Raw genomic sequence first — 18106 nt, 5'->3', positions numbered from 1 at the left:
TGGGTCCAAAATTTGTGTGTATGTGTGTGGGTGTGTGGCCTCTTCCACGCATGCAAAATAATGCACTTTCAATCCACTGTCAATGCACTCTGCAGCTGGATTTTACTGTGCGGAATAGCAGAATCCACTTTCAGACAATGGTGACATTGAAAGTGGACTATTCTATATGTGCAGTAGGCTGAAAGTGAACTATTCTATATGTGCAGTAGGCTGCCTGTGTGTATGTGTGTTAAGTGCCATCAAGTCACTTCCAACTCATGGTCACCCTACGAATGCTCTAAAACGTCCTATCGTCAGCAGCAAACTGAAGCCCATGGTGTTGGATAATCTCCTCGTAGATGTTACTCCTTTGCACGTCGAGCAGAGTGCGCGGAGGTTAAGCACAGCAGAGCATATCCTGAACATGTGTGTGAGCTTAGGCACAAAGAAACAATGGAGATTTTTTTTTGTAGTTTGTAATCTAATAAAAAGAGTATTTATTAGTGAACTTCATTCTGGACAGAAAGGCAGATAGATAGGTTCACTATTCTATTCTAAATCTAGCTGGATGGGGATGGATGCACGGATGCACATGGTGCTGTAGGTTAGAGCAAGATGGAGAGAGAGAGAGAGAGAGAGAGAGAGAGAGAGAGAGAGAGAGAGAACTGGAAGGAAGGAACTCCCTAAGAGTATCAGTCTAACATCAAAGGGATAGTGCCAGCATGATAGAGTAAAGGTGACAGTCCATGGGACCCTATCTAGCATCTGGCTTACGAGTAAAACCCCCTCTATGGTTGAGGAAGGAAACAGCGTAAAGTCCTTCTCTTCCAACACATGGCTTCTGTTATAAAGCCAATCCATTTCACAATGGGTCTTCTTCTCCCGCTGCCTTCAACTGGAATTTGTCTCAAGCTGCCCAGATTATAAAATGTTCTGCTTTTTTTAAAAAAAAAAATGTCATTTTTAACAAGATTAATCAAAACAAAAGTTAAAACTGCTGCTGTTGTCTACACTGTACTTCAAAAATGCCTCAGGCCTCCAATTGTACCGTTCAATCATTCAAAGGAAACCCATCAGGAAGGCAAAAGAACAGCTGTTCCCCCTTTGGCTCTTCCCCAGCAGGACATGAGAAAGTTGCACTTTAACAAATCCCCTTTGCAGGATCTTAAGCCAAGTCTGGTATGGAAATAGGTAAACAAACCAACATCCGCTTTTCAGAGTCCCTAACCCCACAGTCTGGGTCAACTCTAAGAGCACCAGCCAGAGTAAAGGGGGAAAAAGTTGTCCCGAGCCATATTGTCCCACACCAGATCCAAAATAACAAAAATCCATGAAACAACTTGAGCTGGATATGTTTGGTGAAGAGAAGGTTAAGAGGTGACATGATAGCCATGTTTAGATATTTGAAGGGATGTCATGTTGGTGAGGGAGCAAGCTTGTTTTCTGCTGCTCCAGAGACTAGGACCAGGAGTAATGGGTTCAAGGTGAAGGAAAAGAGATTCCACCTAAACATCAGGAAAAACTTCCTGACAGCAAGGGCTGTTCGACAGTGGGATTCACTACCTCGGAGTGTGGTGGAGTCTCCTTCTTTGAAGAGGCTGGATGGCCATTTGACAGGAGTACTTTGTTTGTGTGCTCCTGCATTGCAGGGGGTTGGACTTGATGGCCCTTGGGGTTTCTTCCAACTCTATGATTCTATGATCAGGGCCTACCAAAATGACACGCATTGTGCAGGCTTTCACTAGACCTCACTAGAACTCCTTGACATGCTGGGTGCGACCTAAGTAAAATTGCTACAGGCGTTAGATCATAGCACTTGCATCCCAGAAAAAAACACTGAACTATGGAGAGAAGAGATAGGTTTGACAGGCAGATAGTGTTGGGCACTGAAATGCTGACATGGACTACTTTGGGGGGAAACTTAGAATTCCTAGAGCTTTGGTCCATCCTGATAGTTGAATGGGTCCTCCACATTTAGTGCTGGCCGAAATCTGACAGAAAAGTGTTGGAGAAACCAACTGAGGTTCCTTTCAGCTATATCATTTAAACCTCCAGTGGACTATGGCACGGCCTACAGCAGAAGCCAATGAGAACAGTGTAACTCGGAAAAAAGAAACAGATAGAACAAACCTGTCTGATCCACCCTCCTGTCTGTGTTGCCCCAGAGAGTCACCTTTTACCCACGGGACTCATCCATCTCTATTATGCTAATGGAGGCTTGGAAGATGTGTCTGTACCACTCCGCAAGGCCGAGAGTAACTTTGCTCTAAGCGACAAGGTTGCTAAGCTCATCGGCTGGAAAGTTCCCGGCCAAACAGCAGCCAAGTGGGTGATTGATGAGCCCGTCAGCAGGGACGCCTGATCGAGCTCCTTGAGGGAACAGCCGCAGGTGAAGCGCTCTTACAGTACGACAGAACTGTGAGCGGTCAGGACGAGAACAATCCCCAGCAAGGAGACCTACCTGAAAATATACATAGTTCCTTGCCAAAGAAGTTCTGGAACTCACAAAACGTTTGGGTTCTCGTGACCAATGCCCATTCTTTTGTGCCCTCTTCTGTTTCCTTTGGACCTCTGCATGGCAGAATCTAGCAGACCAACAAGCGGCTAATTCATAGCATCGAAGTACTGTTACAGTATCTCTATATAATAAGTGTTTCTAAAGTCCTCGACAATACATTTCTATATCCTTTCTGCATGACGGAAGGTCTGTGTGCACAACCCTCTGTGTGCACAACCCTCACAACGGTTGTCAATGGACAAAAGAGGAGGAGGAGGAGAATTTGGATTTAAACGCTTCCTTTCCCTCCTGAAGGAGTCTCAAAGTGGCTTACAAACTCCCTTTCCCTTTCTGTTCCCACAACAGACACCTTGTGAGGTAGGTGGGGCTGAAAGAGTCCAGAGAGAACTGTGACTGGCCTAAGGTTTCACGTGGAGGAGTGGGGAAACAAATCCGGTTCACCAGATAAGAGTCCGCCAATCGTGTAGAGGAGAAGGGACTCAAACGTGGATCTCCAGATTAGAGCCCACCACTCTTGACCACTCCACAGCGCTGGCTGAGGCTGGGAGTGACCACATAATGAGCTCAAAGCTAGCCACTATATCCCTGGTGGCGAACCTTTGGCACTCCAGATGTTATGGACTACAATTCCCATCAGCCCCTGCCAGCATGGTCAATTGGCCATGCTGGCAGGGGCTGATGGGAATTGTAGTCCATGACATCTGGAGTGCCAAAGGTTCGCCACCATTGCACTATATGTACATGCTGTATATTTAACATGTGTCTACACTGCCACAGTAATACAGGGCACTGGTTACAAGAAGCTTGGGGGAAAGGCACATTACCTCCATTGTGTACATAACATGTTTGACCTGTGTACATAACATTGTGTACATAACATGTTTGACCTATTACCTATTTTGCCCTGACCTGGATAGCCCCATTATGTCTCATTATCACGGAGGGCGATTTAGAATGCCTTATTTTGGATATGTTTGCACACCTTAAGAAGGTGCACCATTATGGAGTTAATGTATTGATGCGCTGGAAACACATGGTTGCAAATGGATCAATATAGTCTTCCTTGATATTGTTCACGTACTGATATTTGATATGTTGTTGGATTATTGATATACTGTTATGTATTGTTGTTAAGCAGTGGCGTAGGAGCAGCAGTGACGTAGGAGGTTAAGAGCTCGTGTATCTAATCTGGAGGAACCGGGTTTGATTCCCAGCTCTGCCGCCTGAGCTGTGGAGGCTTATCTGGGGAATTCAGATTAGCCTGTACACTCCCACACACGCCAGCTGGGTGACCTTGGGCTAGTCACAGCTTCTCGGAGCTCTCTCAGCCCCACCTACCTCACAGGGTGTTTGTTGTGAGGGGGGAAGGGCAAGGAGATTGTAAGCCCCTTTGAGTCTCCTGCAGGAGAGAAAGGGGGGATATAAGTCCAAACTCTTCTTCTTCTTCTTCTTAATATACTGATTTATTATCAATGTATTGAATATGGATTTAGTTTGATGTACACTGATGTACAGATAATGCTGCTGTTATTGTCCTTAGAAATTGTTTAGTTAGAAGTGTTTTAAGTCGCCATGTGAAATTTGATTTTATTTAACTCATATGTGTTCTATTAATGTTACTGTTGTAATGTATTTCTTTTATTATGTTGTTAGCTGCCTTGAGCCCTTCGGGGACAGGGCGGGGTATAAATTAAAATTGAAATGAAAAAAGTGAAACGAAATTGCCACCTCTTCCTGCCTCCCGATTTAGTCTTATCTCTTCGCTGGTTCCTTGCTTCTAGGGTGAAACTCCTCACTTTCAGAAACCTTCAGCAACAAATTGTTTCCTCCGACCAGCCCGCAGCAGCTAAAATTCGCATGCCCAGAAGAAGAGACTGATGGCCCCAGGAAGAGAATGCGAGGCAGAGACTTCTTCCTGGATTGCTTTTCTAATGAAGAAGCAGTGGCCGATTTTCAGATTCGCCTCCGTCTCCCCCAGATCCACAACTGAGCATTATCGAACCAACACCGTGTAGTTAAGGGAGACAGACCAGGCTATCTATAAAGCACCTGGCAATACAATGAAATAATATGTCTCTAGCTGGCAGAACAGTTTAAGAGCCGCGGGAACGGTTGAGAACAGGAGCTGCTAACAAATCAGGTTTGCCAACACTAGAATCTGCTTTAATTCGATTTTGGAAACTAAATATACCTTCTCGGTTTCATGGAGGCTGTTATCTGAAGCTTCAGTCTATCAAATTATAGGGTACATTTGGCTGAAAGTGCCCATTTGAAGCCAATTTCAGGCCTTCAGTTCCTTTACGTCCAGTAACCAAGTAGTATTTACTGCTGAGTCGTCTAAGTTAAGGAGAGCAAACAAGAACAGAAGGGCTGGAGTTTTAACTTTGGAGGACAAGGCGTTTCTTTAAAGTCATAAATCCAATGTAGGCCACCTTTATTTTCAGAATTTAAGTTAAGTCTCATTTTAATGACTTATCCTCTGTCCTACACAGAATAAGATACCACTGACATCTAGACATTTCCTGTAACCATTTTCTAATTTGACACCTAAAAGCCAGCTTGAACAGATAGGTTTTCTAATGCTCAGGCTTGGATTTGGGTGGGTGTCCTGTGGGAAGCATTTCCCGAACCAGGAGCTACCGGCGAAAGCGTAGCAGTGGCGTAGTGGCTAAGAGCAGTGGCAAAGAGCAGGTGCACTCTGATCTGGAGGAACCGGGTTCGATTCCCAGCTCTGCCGCTTGAGTTGTGGAGGCTTATCTGAGGAATTCAGATTAGCCTGTACACTCCCACACACGCCAGCTGGGTGACCTTGGGCTGTTCTTCTGAGCTCTCTCAGCCCCACCCACCTCACAGGGTGTTTGTTGTGAGGGAGGAAGGGCAAGGAGATTGTAAGCCCCTTTATTATTATTATTATTTATTATTTATTTAATTTATTATACCGCCCTATCCCCGAAGGGCTCAGGGCGGTGAACAATATAATACCATATATAAAACATACAGTTGAATTAAAATAAGCATATTCTAAAAACAGTATCCCACAAAAACCCGCATACAACCCGCCCAGAAAGCACAGTGGGTCCCAAAGATGTTAGGGCCCCTATATGGCAAAGGGGGAGGGGGGGTCTCAGCGGCTGGTCTCTCCAAAGGCCCGGTGGAACGTCTTGCAGGCCCTGCGGAACTCTCCAAGGTCCCGCAGGGCCCGGACAGCTGGTGGTAGAGTGTTCCACCAGGCTGGGGCCAGAGCCGTAAAGGCCCTGGCCCGAGTGGAGGCCAGCCGCGTCATGGAGGGGCCAGGGATCTCCAGTAGATTGGCCTCTGCAGAACGCAGAGGTCGATTTGGGACATATGGGGTAATGCGGTCCCGAAGGTACGAGGGTCCCAGGTACGAGGGTCCCTTTGAGCCTCCTACAGGAAAGGGGGGATATAAATCCAAACTCTTCTTCTTCTTCTATCTTCAGCATCCTTATTAATGTAAAGGCTCACTTTTCTCTATTGGATCTGAACTCAAGAACCCTTAACCTTCCGAATGCTCCCGAGACGTTTCACGGGATTGGCGAAGCTGGCTTGCGTGCCACTGAATCACCTCCGTGCCTTTGGAAGGACTCTAAAGGACAGGTCCATTTTCGCTTCAGGCAACGTTTCAGCAGAACATTGGGCCTGAGCATTGGGGACGCCACTGGCAAGCCCCTGCTGCAGAACCAGACCACTTGCCAACCTTTGGGCAGACTTTCTCATGGCCGTTGCTGCAGCCACCTGTTCGCTGGGGAGCTCATCTTGCTTGGTGGTGTAGTGGTTAAGAGCTGGTGGATTCTAATCTGGAGAACCGGGTTTGATTCCCCACTTCTCCACCTGAGTGGCAGAGGCGTATCTGGTGAACCAGATGTGTTTCTGCACCCATTCCTGCTGGTTGACCTTGGGCTAGTCACAGTTCTCTCCGAACTATCTCAGCCCCACCTACCTCACAAGGTGTCTGTTGTGGGGAGAGGAAGGGAAAGGAGCTTGTACGCCTCCTCCAGGCATACAATGGAAGAAGGATGTACAGCATCAGCCCCTGGGACCAATAAGCCATAGGAAGTCTCTTGATTGGCACACAGAAGTTCTGCCCTCTCCATGGCAAAAAAAAAACACCTTTCCACTCATTGCCACAAGATGGAGCAAACGCTCCATAGCTGCACTTGATGGAAGAGAAGCACAGAAGCTGTCTATTGCTACCAATGAAGCCACTGGAGATAAGCGCAATGCTAGGGACCTATGAGTTCCTATGAGAAAGAGACACGGGGCAGCTCTGTCCCAGCTGAAAGGATTCGGTTCCCCAAGCTATTGTTTACTTCTCTGTCCGCCTTTCAGGCAACACTATTCCCGCCTGCTCTGGCAAATCAGTCCAGGAGAAAAAGGCAGATGGGCTAATAAGCAGAGCTGCAGAGATACAGGGCATCCTTTATATCAGTTAATACATTCTAAGAGTGACAAAGAGCCCTTGCTGAAAGAAAGCACACAAAGCACATGGTGGGGCTCCCTGGGAGAAAGAGGTAACCGTCATTTTCATGTATGCGCTAGATCACGCTGTGATTCACCAGTTAAGTGTCACCGCTCTCCAGGGCTTCCTGTTTCCGAGAATCCTCTGGGCTTTTCCTGATCTTTGTGGACTCTGACGAGCCAAACTCACACCCAAACAAATAACGGATATAATGAGTGGTGAGCAGCCATAAGAAGAAGAAGAAGAGTTGGATTTATATCTCCCCCTTCTTTTCTGTAAGAAAACTCAAAGGGGCTTACAATCTCCTTTCCCTTCCCCACCCCCCACCCCAAAAAGAAACACTCTGTGAGGTGGATGGAGCTGAGAGAGCTCCAAAGAGCTGTGACTAGCCCAAGGTCACCCAGCTGGCATGGGTTGGAGTGCACAAGCTAATCTGGTTCACCAGATAAGCCTCCACAGCTCAAGGGGCAGAGCAGGGGATCAAACCCGGTTCTCCAGATTAGAGTGCACCTGCTCTTAACCACTACACCACGCTGGCGTATGGGCCTTGTACACTCCAAAACAAAGCACTGCTTAACAGCTTATGCGTACCTTCCTGTGTTGTCAACACTCCGGGGATTCTCTGCAGCCTGGACACAAGGGTGTTTTCTGGAAGGAGGTGACAGATAGTTTCTAGGAGTGGGTGTGGCTGCAAGGCACACTGAAGGCGGCCGCTGTCCATCACGGTCAGATATGTGTTCTCTAAAGAGAGAGGAAAGGCGAGAGGCAAAACTTCAGCTGTAGATTTAGAGACAGATGGACTTGGCTTGCCACAGAAAATGAAAGCCTGTCCACAGGAGAAAACCCTTGGATGGCTTTTAGTGGTGGGGCAAGAGGGAATTGAGGCAAGGACAACCCTGCACGACAGGGGTGCTCCTGTTGAAGGTGTCTTGCCTGCCCACCCTTCAAAGGTGCCTACAACCATTTCCATAATTCAAAGACTATTAAGAATGAAGTCACTGAGAAGTGATGCAACTCTCAAGGCAAGAGACCAACAGAGGCAGTATGCCATTGCCTGCCTCTGCATAGCAATATGGGACTTCCTTGACATTCTCCCATCTAAGAACGAACCAGGGTTCGCTTTGCCCGTGAGATGAACAGAGGTGGTTTGCTATTGCCTGCCTCTGTGTAGCAACCTTGAATTTCCCCGATGGTCTCCCATCCAAGAACTAACCGGAGCAGATCCTGCTTAGCTGACAAGATCTAATGAGACCAGGCTAGCCTGGGCCCTCCAGGACAGGCGTTCTCTGATAAACTCGAAGAGGCTGTCCCCTTCTTATTCCATTCCCAACTTTGCCCATTCTCTTAAAGCAAGTCTCTTCCTCCCTCCCCATGCCCCGTTCTGAGCCTTTACTATGGTTTGCACATGCTCAGAGAACAACACATCTAACACAAAATAAAGGGCAAAGGGTCTTTTGTGACTTACTTTCTATCGGCTCCTGGAACAGTGGGTGCAGCAGGGCTCTGGGAGTCCCGTGATACAAACTGAGCCTGGGGAGAAAAGGGGGAGATCATGACATAGGGATCTTCCCCAAGAGCAGCAAAACAGGAAGGAGGAGGAGGAGGAGGTGGGGGGGAGGAGGAGGAGGAAAAGGAGGAGGAGAGCACTTTTAAGTCTTTGTGCAGAAGTTGCAAGATGAATCCCTTGAATCCCCCTTCAGGGACCAGCAGGCCTGTGAGAAGCCCTCCCCCCATCTCCCCTGTTCCAAGCACCAATCTAGGTCCTGCACTGCACTGGCAGTAAGCCATGCAGGGCCCGGGAGAAGCTCCCCTTTCCCTGCCACCCCCTGTCTCTCACCCCACAACCCAGGCCCTACACTGTATCTAGAGAAGCCCACCCATTCCTGCTCCCACCACCTCCCCCACCAAGGACTGAACCAGAGACCTCTTCCATGCACTGAATGGGCTGTGCCACTGAGCGACAATTCCTCCTCCAAATTATGGCCAAATTACCCTCAAACAACTCCTTACTGTCGCCAACCCCATGGCCGAACAGCCGGCAGATCGCATGAGCATTTCCTTAAGACTCAATAATACACCCCACTGATTCCAAAGGAGGAACATACCCGTTCTCCTTCAAGCCCAGGTTGGTTGGTTCAGCCTTGCTGTCAAACAAACGCAGGATTCCAAAGCCGCATGACAGGTCCTGGAAAGTCTTGTCCTGCCTCTGGATCGAAGCCACCACTTCCACGACAAGAATGATGCTGGGATGATCCAAAGATGTGTGGAAATAGACAGTCTGAATAAGACAAGAGTGGAGAAAAGAACGTGTGCTTGGGTTTGGTCTTCGTGGCAGCAGGGAACTTGCTTCCTATTCAAAGATAGGCTACCAGTCTTGATCCTCCTTGATCTGAGATTGCAAATGCCTTAGCAGACCAGGTGCTCGGGAGCAGCAGCAGCAGCAGAAGGCCATTGCTTTCACATCCTACCTGTGAGCTCCCAAAGGCATCTGGTGGGCCACTGCGAGTAGCAGAGTGCTGGACTAGATGGACTCTGCTCTGATCCAGCAGGCTCTTTCTTATGTTCTTAAAACTGTGTTCTGAAAAACCTGGGGGCGCTTTAAACAGTCATTACGGGAGGATACCAAAAGACAAGTGGTTCACCAGTACGAGTGATGTCCTAAATTCACAGTCATAGGTGAATCACCAGGGCAGGAGATCTATATACACTGTTTAAGTGGGCACTTGATGAAGAAGAGCAGAAGAGTTAGTTTTTATACCCCACTTTTCTCTATCTTTAAGGAATCTTTTTTAAAAGGAAAGCAGTTTTTATTCTGGCATAAGCTTTCTTTTTTTAATAAGTATCTTTATTAAAACATACATATTATAAACATATTATAAACATATAAAACATACATATAAACATATAAAACATACATATTATAAACAACAAGAAAACAATGAACAACACACACACACAGGGGATCCCAAATACGATAATATCAAGTCTCTGTAATACAGTCATCACTTTCATATTTGGGATCCCCTGTGTGTGTATTGTTCATTGTTTTATTGTTGTTGTTGTTTATAATATGTATGCTTTGGTTGTTGATTAAGAGTTGTGGTTCTGGTGAGCCCCTGCTCGCTTACATCTAGATTATCCTCCTATGGAGGAGTCCGGCTGCTCCCTAGGGGAGAGTTTTAAGGGTAAGGACTTACCGGGCGCCTTTTAGTATGCCTTTAGTATGACTTTTAGTATGACTACCGCTGTTTTAACACAATTTAATATGTTTTTAGTATGTTTTAATGATGGAGCCTTATGGGTTATTGTTATCTTATTCATTGTTGCTCCCGACTTTGTTATATTAGTTATGTTGTACACCGCCCAGAGCCCCTGGGGATGGGGCGGTATAAAAATTTAAATAATAAATAAAATAAATAAAAAATAAATAATTGTTTTTATTAAAAATAGAGTTTTAAAGTTCGCACTAGAGCCAGACAGGTTCTTTTCATGTGGAGGAGTGGGGAATCAAACCCAGTTCACCGGATAAGAGCCTGCAGCTCATGTAGAAGAGTGGAGAATCAAGTCCGGTTCTCCAGATTAACCACTGCCACACAGCTCTTAACTCACTGTCTATGAATTATATGCACATCCTACAGTATGACCAAAGACTCTCTGCAATGCACAGTGGTCTCCAAGTGGGCATAGAAGGGTTTTCTCAGCAGATGTAGGTGTGGAAAGTGTAAGAACATAAGAACATAAGAACAAGCCAGCTGGATCAGACCAGAGTCCATCTAGTCCAGCTCTCTGCTACTCGCAGTGGCCCACCAGGTGCCTTTGGGAGTTCACATGTAGGATGTGAAAGCAATGGCCTTCTGCGGCTGTTGCTCCCGATCACCTGGTCTGTTAAGGCATTTGCAATCTCAGATCAAAGAGGATCAAGATTGGTAGCCATAAATCGACTTCTCCTCCATAAATCTGTCCAAGCCCCTTTTAAAGCTATCCAGGTTAGTGGCCATCACCACCTCCTGTGGCAGCATACCCCCTGGGACAACACTTGAGAGGTCCACAAGAACTTGTTATCCTATCTTGGGGGATTGGGTCGATTCTCTTGTCCCTCTTCTTTTTGAGATCCTTCCTGGCACCCAAAAACTGCCAGGATATTCTTCCTTCCATCTTGTGATGACTTACTAGGATCAGGGGCTACTGTAGATGTGCCTTTGACCAGTGATGATCAATCTCTTTAGCAGGAAGTTACAGGAGGGATGAGGCTCCTGTACAGCCAAGGCCAACTGGTTTTTGAGCTCTGCAGCGCTTTCATTTCTAATTTGCTGAGCTCGGGAGCAGAAAGAAGTGCAGGTCTGACTGTTGGTATGATAAGCTCTCCCCTTCCGATCCAGAAATGCCTCAGGCTACCCAGTGGGGAAGCCCTTCCTCAAGCTGCGAGAAATTAAGCAGGGCCAACCAAAGACTCTTCCCAGAACAATCTAAGACTAAAATGAGACATAATCTACGGTCATCTGCGCTGCGTCACTCAATATCATTTACTGGCTTTAACCTCCAGGTGATCTTGCCTCTCAGGTACGTATCAGGGCTTCAGTCATCTGAACCCAGCAACCCTCATCCCCTGCAGGTGAACCTGAAACTGGAATCCATTCAAAGGGCAACAGGCTTACATTACAGCATCTCATATGGAAGGGACAGAAATAGAAGTCCGAATTTCATCATGAGATTGCAACTTTTGAACGTTCTGCCTTCAAGGAGACTTTTTTTCACATCGGCTGACAAATCCCTGTCTACCTGCCACAGTTTCGGGCACCTTCTGTCCTTAGCATCAGTTTTCTTGGCAGCTGTGAGGTGTAGGAACTGAGCTTACAACAGAATAGGGCAATTTAAGAACGTGAAGAGGTAAGGATCATATTGAATAATCTACATTTTTACAAAAAGTTTTTTTTTGGGGGGAGGGGGTCCAACAAGAATCTATAGGGCTCACCAGCATCCCACTGGAAGTACCCAATTCACCTGTGGCAAAAGATGGTTCTTGAATAGGTGAAAACACACACTCCAAATGTTCTGTTGATCTGATGAGACTGGCTGCAGAGGCTTGATAGGAAGAACTTGGTGGACTGCACATTCCCCGTGGCCTAGATCATGACATGGTTTGAGGTCACCAGTGTCCAACCCTGACCTCTTCAGTTAGTTTACAAACATAAGTGAACCTATGAAGATGCTTTACACTGAGTAAAACCAAGTATGATATAGCGTTTAAGAGCACTCCTCCAGATGAGCAGCAGACTCTAATCTGGTGAACCAGGTTTGTTTCCACTGCTCCACATGAAGCCTGTGGCATGACTGTGGGCTAGTCACAGTTCTTTCAGAACTCTCTCAACCCCACCTACCTCACAAACTGCCTGTCGTTGGGAGGGGAAGGGATTTGTAAGCTGCTCTGAGACGCCTTGGGGTAGAGAAAAGTGGGACATAATCCCACTCTTCTTCTTCTTCTATCACGGTTAGTACTGCCAACTCCAACTGGCAGGAGCTCTCTATGATCCCAAGTAAGATCTTTCACATCAGATCTTACCAGATGATCCTTTTAGCTAGAGATGCCGGGGGTTGTTGAAGAAGAAGAAGAAGAAGAAGAAGAAGAAGAAGAAGAAGAAGAAGAAGAAGAAGAAGAAGAAGAAGAAGAAGAAGAAGAAGAAGAAGAAGAAGAAGAAGAAGAAGAAGAAGAAGAAGAAGAAGAAGAAGGAGGAGGAGGAGGAGGAGGAGGAGGAGGAGGAGGAGGAGGAGGAGGAGGAGGAGGAGGAGGAGGAGGAAGAGGGGGAAGAGGGGGAAGAGGAGGAGGAAGAGAGAAGAGAGAAGAGAGAAGAGGAAGAAGAGGAGGAAGAGGAAGAAGAAGAAAGAGGAGGAGGAAGAGAGAAGAGGAAGAAGAAGAAGAGGAGGAGGACTTGGATTTATATCCCCCTTTCTCTCCTGTAGCAGACTCAAAGGGACTTACAATCTCCTTTCCCTTCCCCCCTCACAACAAACAGCCTATGAGGTAGGTGGGGCTGAGAGAGCTCCAAAGAACTGTGACTAGCCCAAGGTCACCCAGCTGACATGTTTTGGAGTGCACAGGCTAATCTGGTTCACCAGATAAGCCTCCACAGCTCCTCAAGTGGCAGAGCGGGGAATCAAACCTGGTTCCTCCAGATTAGAGTACACCTGTTCTTAACCACTACGCCACTTACGACCTTCCGAACGTTGACCAGATGCTCAGTCACTGAGCTATGGTCCACCTTCCACTCGCAGTGGACAGAACTAGAAGCCTGGCCCTTCTCTTCTTGTTGTGCTTCAGTCTCCAGCTAAAACCTTCCACTCCAATTCCTACAGCGGAGCTTGTGGAGCCTGAGCTAAAGAACAGACCCTGCCCTTGGCCCTGGCCTTCCCCAGCCCTGGCATCAGCAGGAGCAAGCTGCGTGGAGGCCATGCCTGAGCAGGAAAAGAAAGTTGAAGAGAATGGGGGAAAAAATCACATCCTAGTGTCCACTCTTAACAGGGTGGGATTAGTCCAGGCGTCTGCTTGCGGATCTGGGGCGATTTCTGGCAGCCCATGATTGAGCAGCAGGTTAATCCGTCTATTAAAGAGTCATTATCCAGGTGTCATGAGCAAAACATTTGCCGTAATCATGGACTGTCAGGGAAGGATAACAGAGAGAGGCATTAAAACATCAGCCCGGAAAAATAAATCGTTATTCTATTATCTTTTATTGCAAAACGATGAAAAAAAAACGGCCGGTAACTCCTGACAAGCGGGCAAAGAAGACAGAGTTATGCTTTGATTTCTGAAGCGTCGGGCTCCCCTTCCGACGTTGGAATCCACTGCACCACTAAGTTTTATCACTATCTCCAGAAACGCTAATATTGGTTTTACCAACATACGTCCCCCTTTTCGGTATTTCTGCTGTACAAGGGCCACTGTGTGCTCTGCTCAAGGCAGCTTGGGAAGTATTGCAGTGAGGGCCTGAGAGGAAAAAAAACATTAAACATTTCCCTCTGTGTCGCTCATTTCTTCAGTTAGGCGCAGGGGTCTTCAAACTATGGCCCTCCAGAGGTTCATGGACTACAATTCCCATGAGCCTCTGCCAGCATGGCCAAGTGGCAGGGCTGATGGGAATTGTAGTCCATGAACATCTGGAGGGCCATAGTTTGAAGATCCCTGAGTTAGGGAGTCAAATGATAGCTTGAACAGAGTAAGCCTATAATAGAAGGGAATATTAGCAGCAATTTAATTCAGGGAATCAGGATACCACACTGGTTAGTATGTTGGACTAGGATCCAGGAGACTCGGTTTCAGTCCTCTGTTCAGCACGGAAACTCGGTAGGTGATAATAAGCTAGTCTCTCTCTCTCTCATTCTCTCTCAGCCCCACCTACCTCACAAGCTGCCTGTCGTGGTGTAGTGGTTAAGAGCAAGTGGGTTCTAATCTGGAGAACCAGGTTTGATTCCCCACACCTCCACCTCAGTGACGGAGGCTTATCTGGTGAACCAGATGTGTTGCCACACTCCTACATTCCTGCTGGGTGACCTTGGGCTAGTCACAGTTCTCTCTGTACTCTCTCAGCCCCACCTACATCACAAGGGCTCATTCCACACACGCAAAATAATGCACTTTCAAGCTGCTTTCACAACTGTTTTTGCCATTCCGCACAGCTTCAAAGAGCCCTGAAAGCAGCTTGAAAGTGCATTATTCTGCGTGTGCGGAATGAGCCTAGGTGTCTGTTGTGGGGAGAGGAAGGGAAATGAGCTTGTAAGCCACTTTGAGTCTCCTTACAGGAGAGAAAGGTGGGGTATAAATCCAAAATTACTACTACTACAACTCTTCTTCTTCTTCTTCTTCTTCTTCTTCTTCTTCTTCTTCTTCTTCTTCTTCTTCTTCTTCTTCTTCTTCTTCTTCTTCTTCTTCGTGGTGCTCAGCCACACAGGAGCTGGATCTGATAGCATCGGAGGTAACGTTATCATCCCGCTGCTAACTCTACTGTCTGAAATTAATCTCTTGTCCTTCCATCCTATAATCCAGCATGATGGGAGTGAAATCCGAAGAAGTTAGTTAAACCGTCCGACTGCGTAGCTAAACAACAGCAACCCCCCCCCTCCCAGTTTTAATGTGGTGTATTCTGGATAGAAGGATTGGAGCGTGGCACGTTTAGAAAAGCTGTTTGTTCCATCACAGATAATAATTGTCAAATCCAGATGAGCTTCCCTACAAGAGGGCACGAGAACATTATCTCATCTGTCAAAAGGAAGGTTCTCGTGTGAATAATTTGCTGGTCTCGGCTTGCTTCTCTCTCTCTTTTTGTCTCCCTGGTCATTCTTTTCCCAGCTAATGAATAGCTTCGTATCCAAGCGATTATCCAATTATTATTTCCTCCCTTCCCAATGATAATTGGGGAGCGCTCGTTCCAAGAGGTTTGCAGAGGTGCCTCAGCAAATGATTACATTTCCCTCGTTTACCTTCTAAGAAAGCCACTTGTAAACGTTTCACACAATGGAGCAGAGATGTGGGCTTATGCTGGAACCAACGGCTTTCTTAATGGCAAACATACATCCTCATCAGAATTATTACACTGCAAACTTTCTTCTTTTTGACCTGACACAAATAATTTTATTTCTTTGGATTAATAGCCTACCCACTTCCAAAGGGACCATTAATCCAGGGATTGGTGCACCCTGTACTATTATTTTAGGTCATCCAAATTCTGCCCAAGAAAAGTTGAATTTTGTGACATGCGTCAGTTTTGGAGCCAGCGTGGTGTAGTGGTTAAGAGCAGGTGAACTCTAATCTAGAGATCTGGGTTTGATTCCCAGCTCTGCCACTTGAGCTGTGGAGGCTTATCTGGTGAACCAGATTAACTTGTGCACTCCAACACATGCCAGTTGGGTGACCTTGGGTTAGTCACAGTTCTTTGGAGCTCTCTCAGTCCCACCCACCACACCACTCCTTTCCCTTCCTCTCCCCACAGCAGACACCTTGTGGGGTAGGCGGGGCTGAGAGAATTCTGAGAGGCCAGATAAGCCTCTGCCACACAGGTGAAGGAGTGGGGAATCAAACCCAGTTCTCCAGATTAGAGTGCACCTACTCTTCACCATTATACCACGGATACTGACTCATCCTAAACTGGATGGTCTAGGCTAGACTGACCTCATCAGATTCCACAAGGTAAGCAGGTTCAGCCCTGATTAGTATGTAGACAGAAGACCAGCAAGGAAGTCCCAAGTTGCTATACAGAGACAGGCAATGGAAACCCCCTGTTTGTCTCCTGCCTTGAAAACCCTATGGGGTTGCCCTAAGTAAGCTGCAATGTGATTATTGTTATTATGGTAGAAGGTGGAAGTGTGAGAGAAGGGGATTCTGTGTTGTTGGGACCCCTTGAGAGTGCCTAGACACATTCAGGCCATAGCTGCATGCTGAAAGTGCATGGGGGCTGTTCAACCCCCATACTTGTATTCAAGAGGCCCACAAAAGCACTAAAATATACCCCATTTACTCCAATACAAAACTAGGCTTTTCTCCAGCGTGGCGTAGTGGTTAAGAGCAGGTGGATTATAATCTGGAGAGTCAGGTTTGATTCCCCACTCCTCCGCCTGAGTGGCAGAGGCTTATCTGGTGAACTAGGTGTGTTTCCGGACTCCTGCATTTCTGCTGGGTGATCTTGGGCTGGTCACAGTTCTTTGGAACTCTCTCAGCCCCACCTGCCTCACAAGGTGTCTGCTGTGGGGAGAGGAAGGAAAAGGAGCTTGTAATCCACCTTGAGTCTCCTTGCAAGAAAGAAAGGTGGAGTATAAATCCAAACTCTTCTTCTTCCAGGTTTTCCATCAGAAGAGGAGAGGGCTGTCTTAACAAGTTACAGTGATCTCCAGTAAAAATCATCTGTGGTATATAACTTTTTTTTAAGGTAGGGGCTGTGTTAAGTATCTCACTGGAAATTGGCATGTGAATGAACGGCTTGCTTGGTATGTATATGTAAAAATTGCTCCCTATTTGAAGCTCAGATGCCTGATCAACCAACAGCATGCCCGTTTTTAACATGTCGAGGGGAGGAGTGAAGCAGCAAAATGCACAGTGCTAAAAAATGAGTTTTCTTGTGCTGTACTGATCACAATATTCAAGATTATTCAAAGCAGTGAAAGATGCCCCTCCTAACGAATACACCCAAGAAGGAAAGAGGGCACGGGATGCTCTGAGGGAGTGTCCAAAGGTGCTTTATGTCTTCAAAGAGGAAAAGTAAATGCCGTGGAGTGCCGGCTGGCTTAGCTGGATTCGTGCACGAATTCCGCACCATTCCTGGAACAACAGCGGCCTCTGCTGCCTAACCCTAAACTTAACATAAAAAGAAGAGAGGGGAAGAGAGAGTGGGAGCCAGAGAGAACGAGAGAGGGGGAATAATTAACTAATTACCCAGTTTCTAGACTGGTTTTTAAAAGGCCCTGTTGGCATCAAAATACTTTTTACATAGCAAAGAGATGTAGTTGCTATCTCAATGGCCTGAGCTTCAAAGACAAATCTCTGGCCCCTTCCGCACGTGCAGAATAATGCACTTTCAATCCATTTTCAATGCACTTTGCAGCTGCGTGGAATACCAACCCTATATACAGGAGAGCCTACATGCTGGCTAGATTTAACATTGTGCCATCCCCGCTCCATAGAGGAAGACTCAAGGGTCTACCAAACGATAAGAGGCTTTGCCCCTGCAGTCTCAGGGCAGTTGGATTCCATTGCGCACATTCTCCTCCACTGCCCACTTTACCAGAATCCAAGATCCAGCTTATTATTACAAATCATTGACTCTATGAAAACCCTTACAGAGCTTGATAAAGTAAATATGCTCTTAAACTGTAATGACCTTGACTGTTGTCTCGCAGTGGCAAAGTTTCTGGCTGAGGTTTGCGAACTGAACTTTTAAATGATCCAGTGTGAAGTTTTATCTAGTAATTTTAACTATATTGTATGTTCTGTATGCCAATAAAGGCTTATTGAAAATTGAAAATAGAGCTGTGTGGAATAGCAAAATCCACTTGCAAACAATTGTGAACGTGGATGGAATGTGCATTATTCTGCATGTGCAGAAGAGGCCTTAGTCTGGTGAGACCCGGTCCCTGTGGGACTTGATGCA

The 18106-nt window shown here is 46.6% G+C and overlaps 1 protein-coding gene across 2 annotated transcripts in view; it reads right to left on the bottom strand.

Annotated features, from left to right (window-relative positions):
- NPHP4 (nephrocystin 4) overlaps positions 1–18106 on the bottom strand; it is a 90451-nt gene that overhangs the window by 62157 nt on the left and 10188 nt on the right. For both annotated transcript variants that reach the window (XM_048519475.1, XM_048519476.1), the window contains 3 exons: positions 9080–9252; positions 8440–8504; positions 7566–7715 (listed from right to left, as the gene is read on the bottom strand). In XM_048519475.1, coding sequence (XP_048375432.1) covers positions 7566–7715; positions 8440–8504; positions 9080–9252 — 388 coding nt within the window. The remainder of the gene's footprint in view (positions 1–7565; positions 7716–8439; positions 8505–9079; positions 9253–18106) is intronic.

Source organism: Sphaerodactylus townsendi, linkage group LG16, assembly GCF_021028975.2.
Source record: "Sphaerodactylus townsendi isolate TG3544 linkage group LG16, MPM_Stown_v2.3, whole genome shotgun sequence".
Lineage (NCBI taxonomy): Eukaryota > Metazoa > Chordata > Lepidosauria > Squamata > Sphaerodactylidae > Sphaerodactylus > Sphaerodactylus townsendi.
Note: the sequence above shows the minus strand (reverse complement) of the source record. Positions and strands in the feature narration are given on the sequence as shown.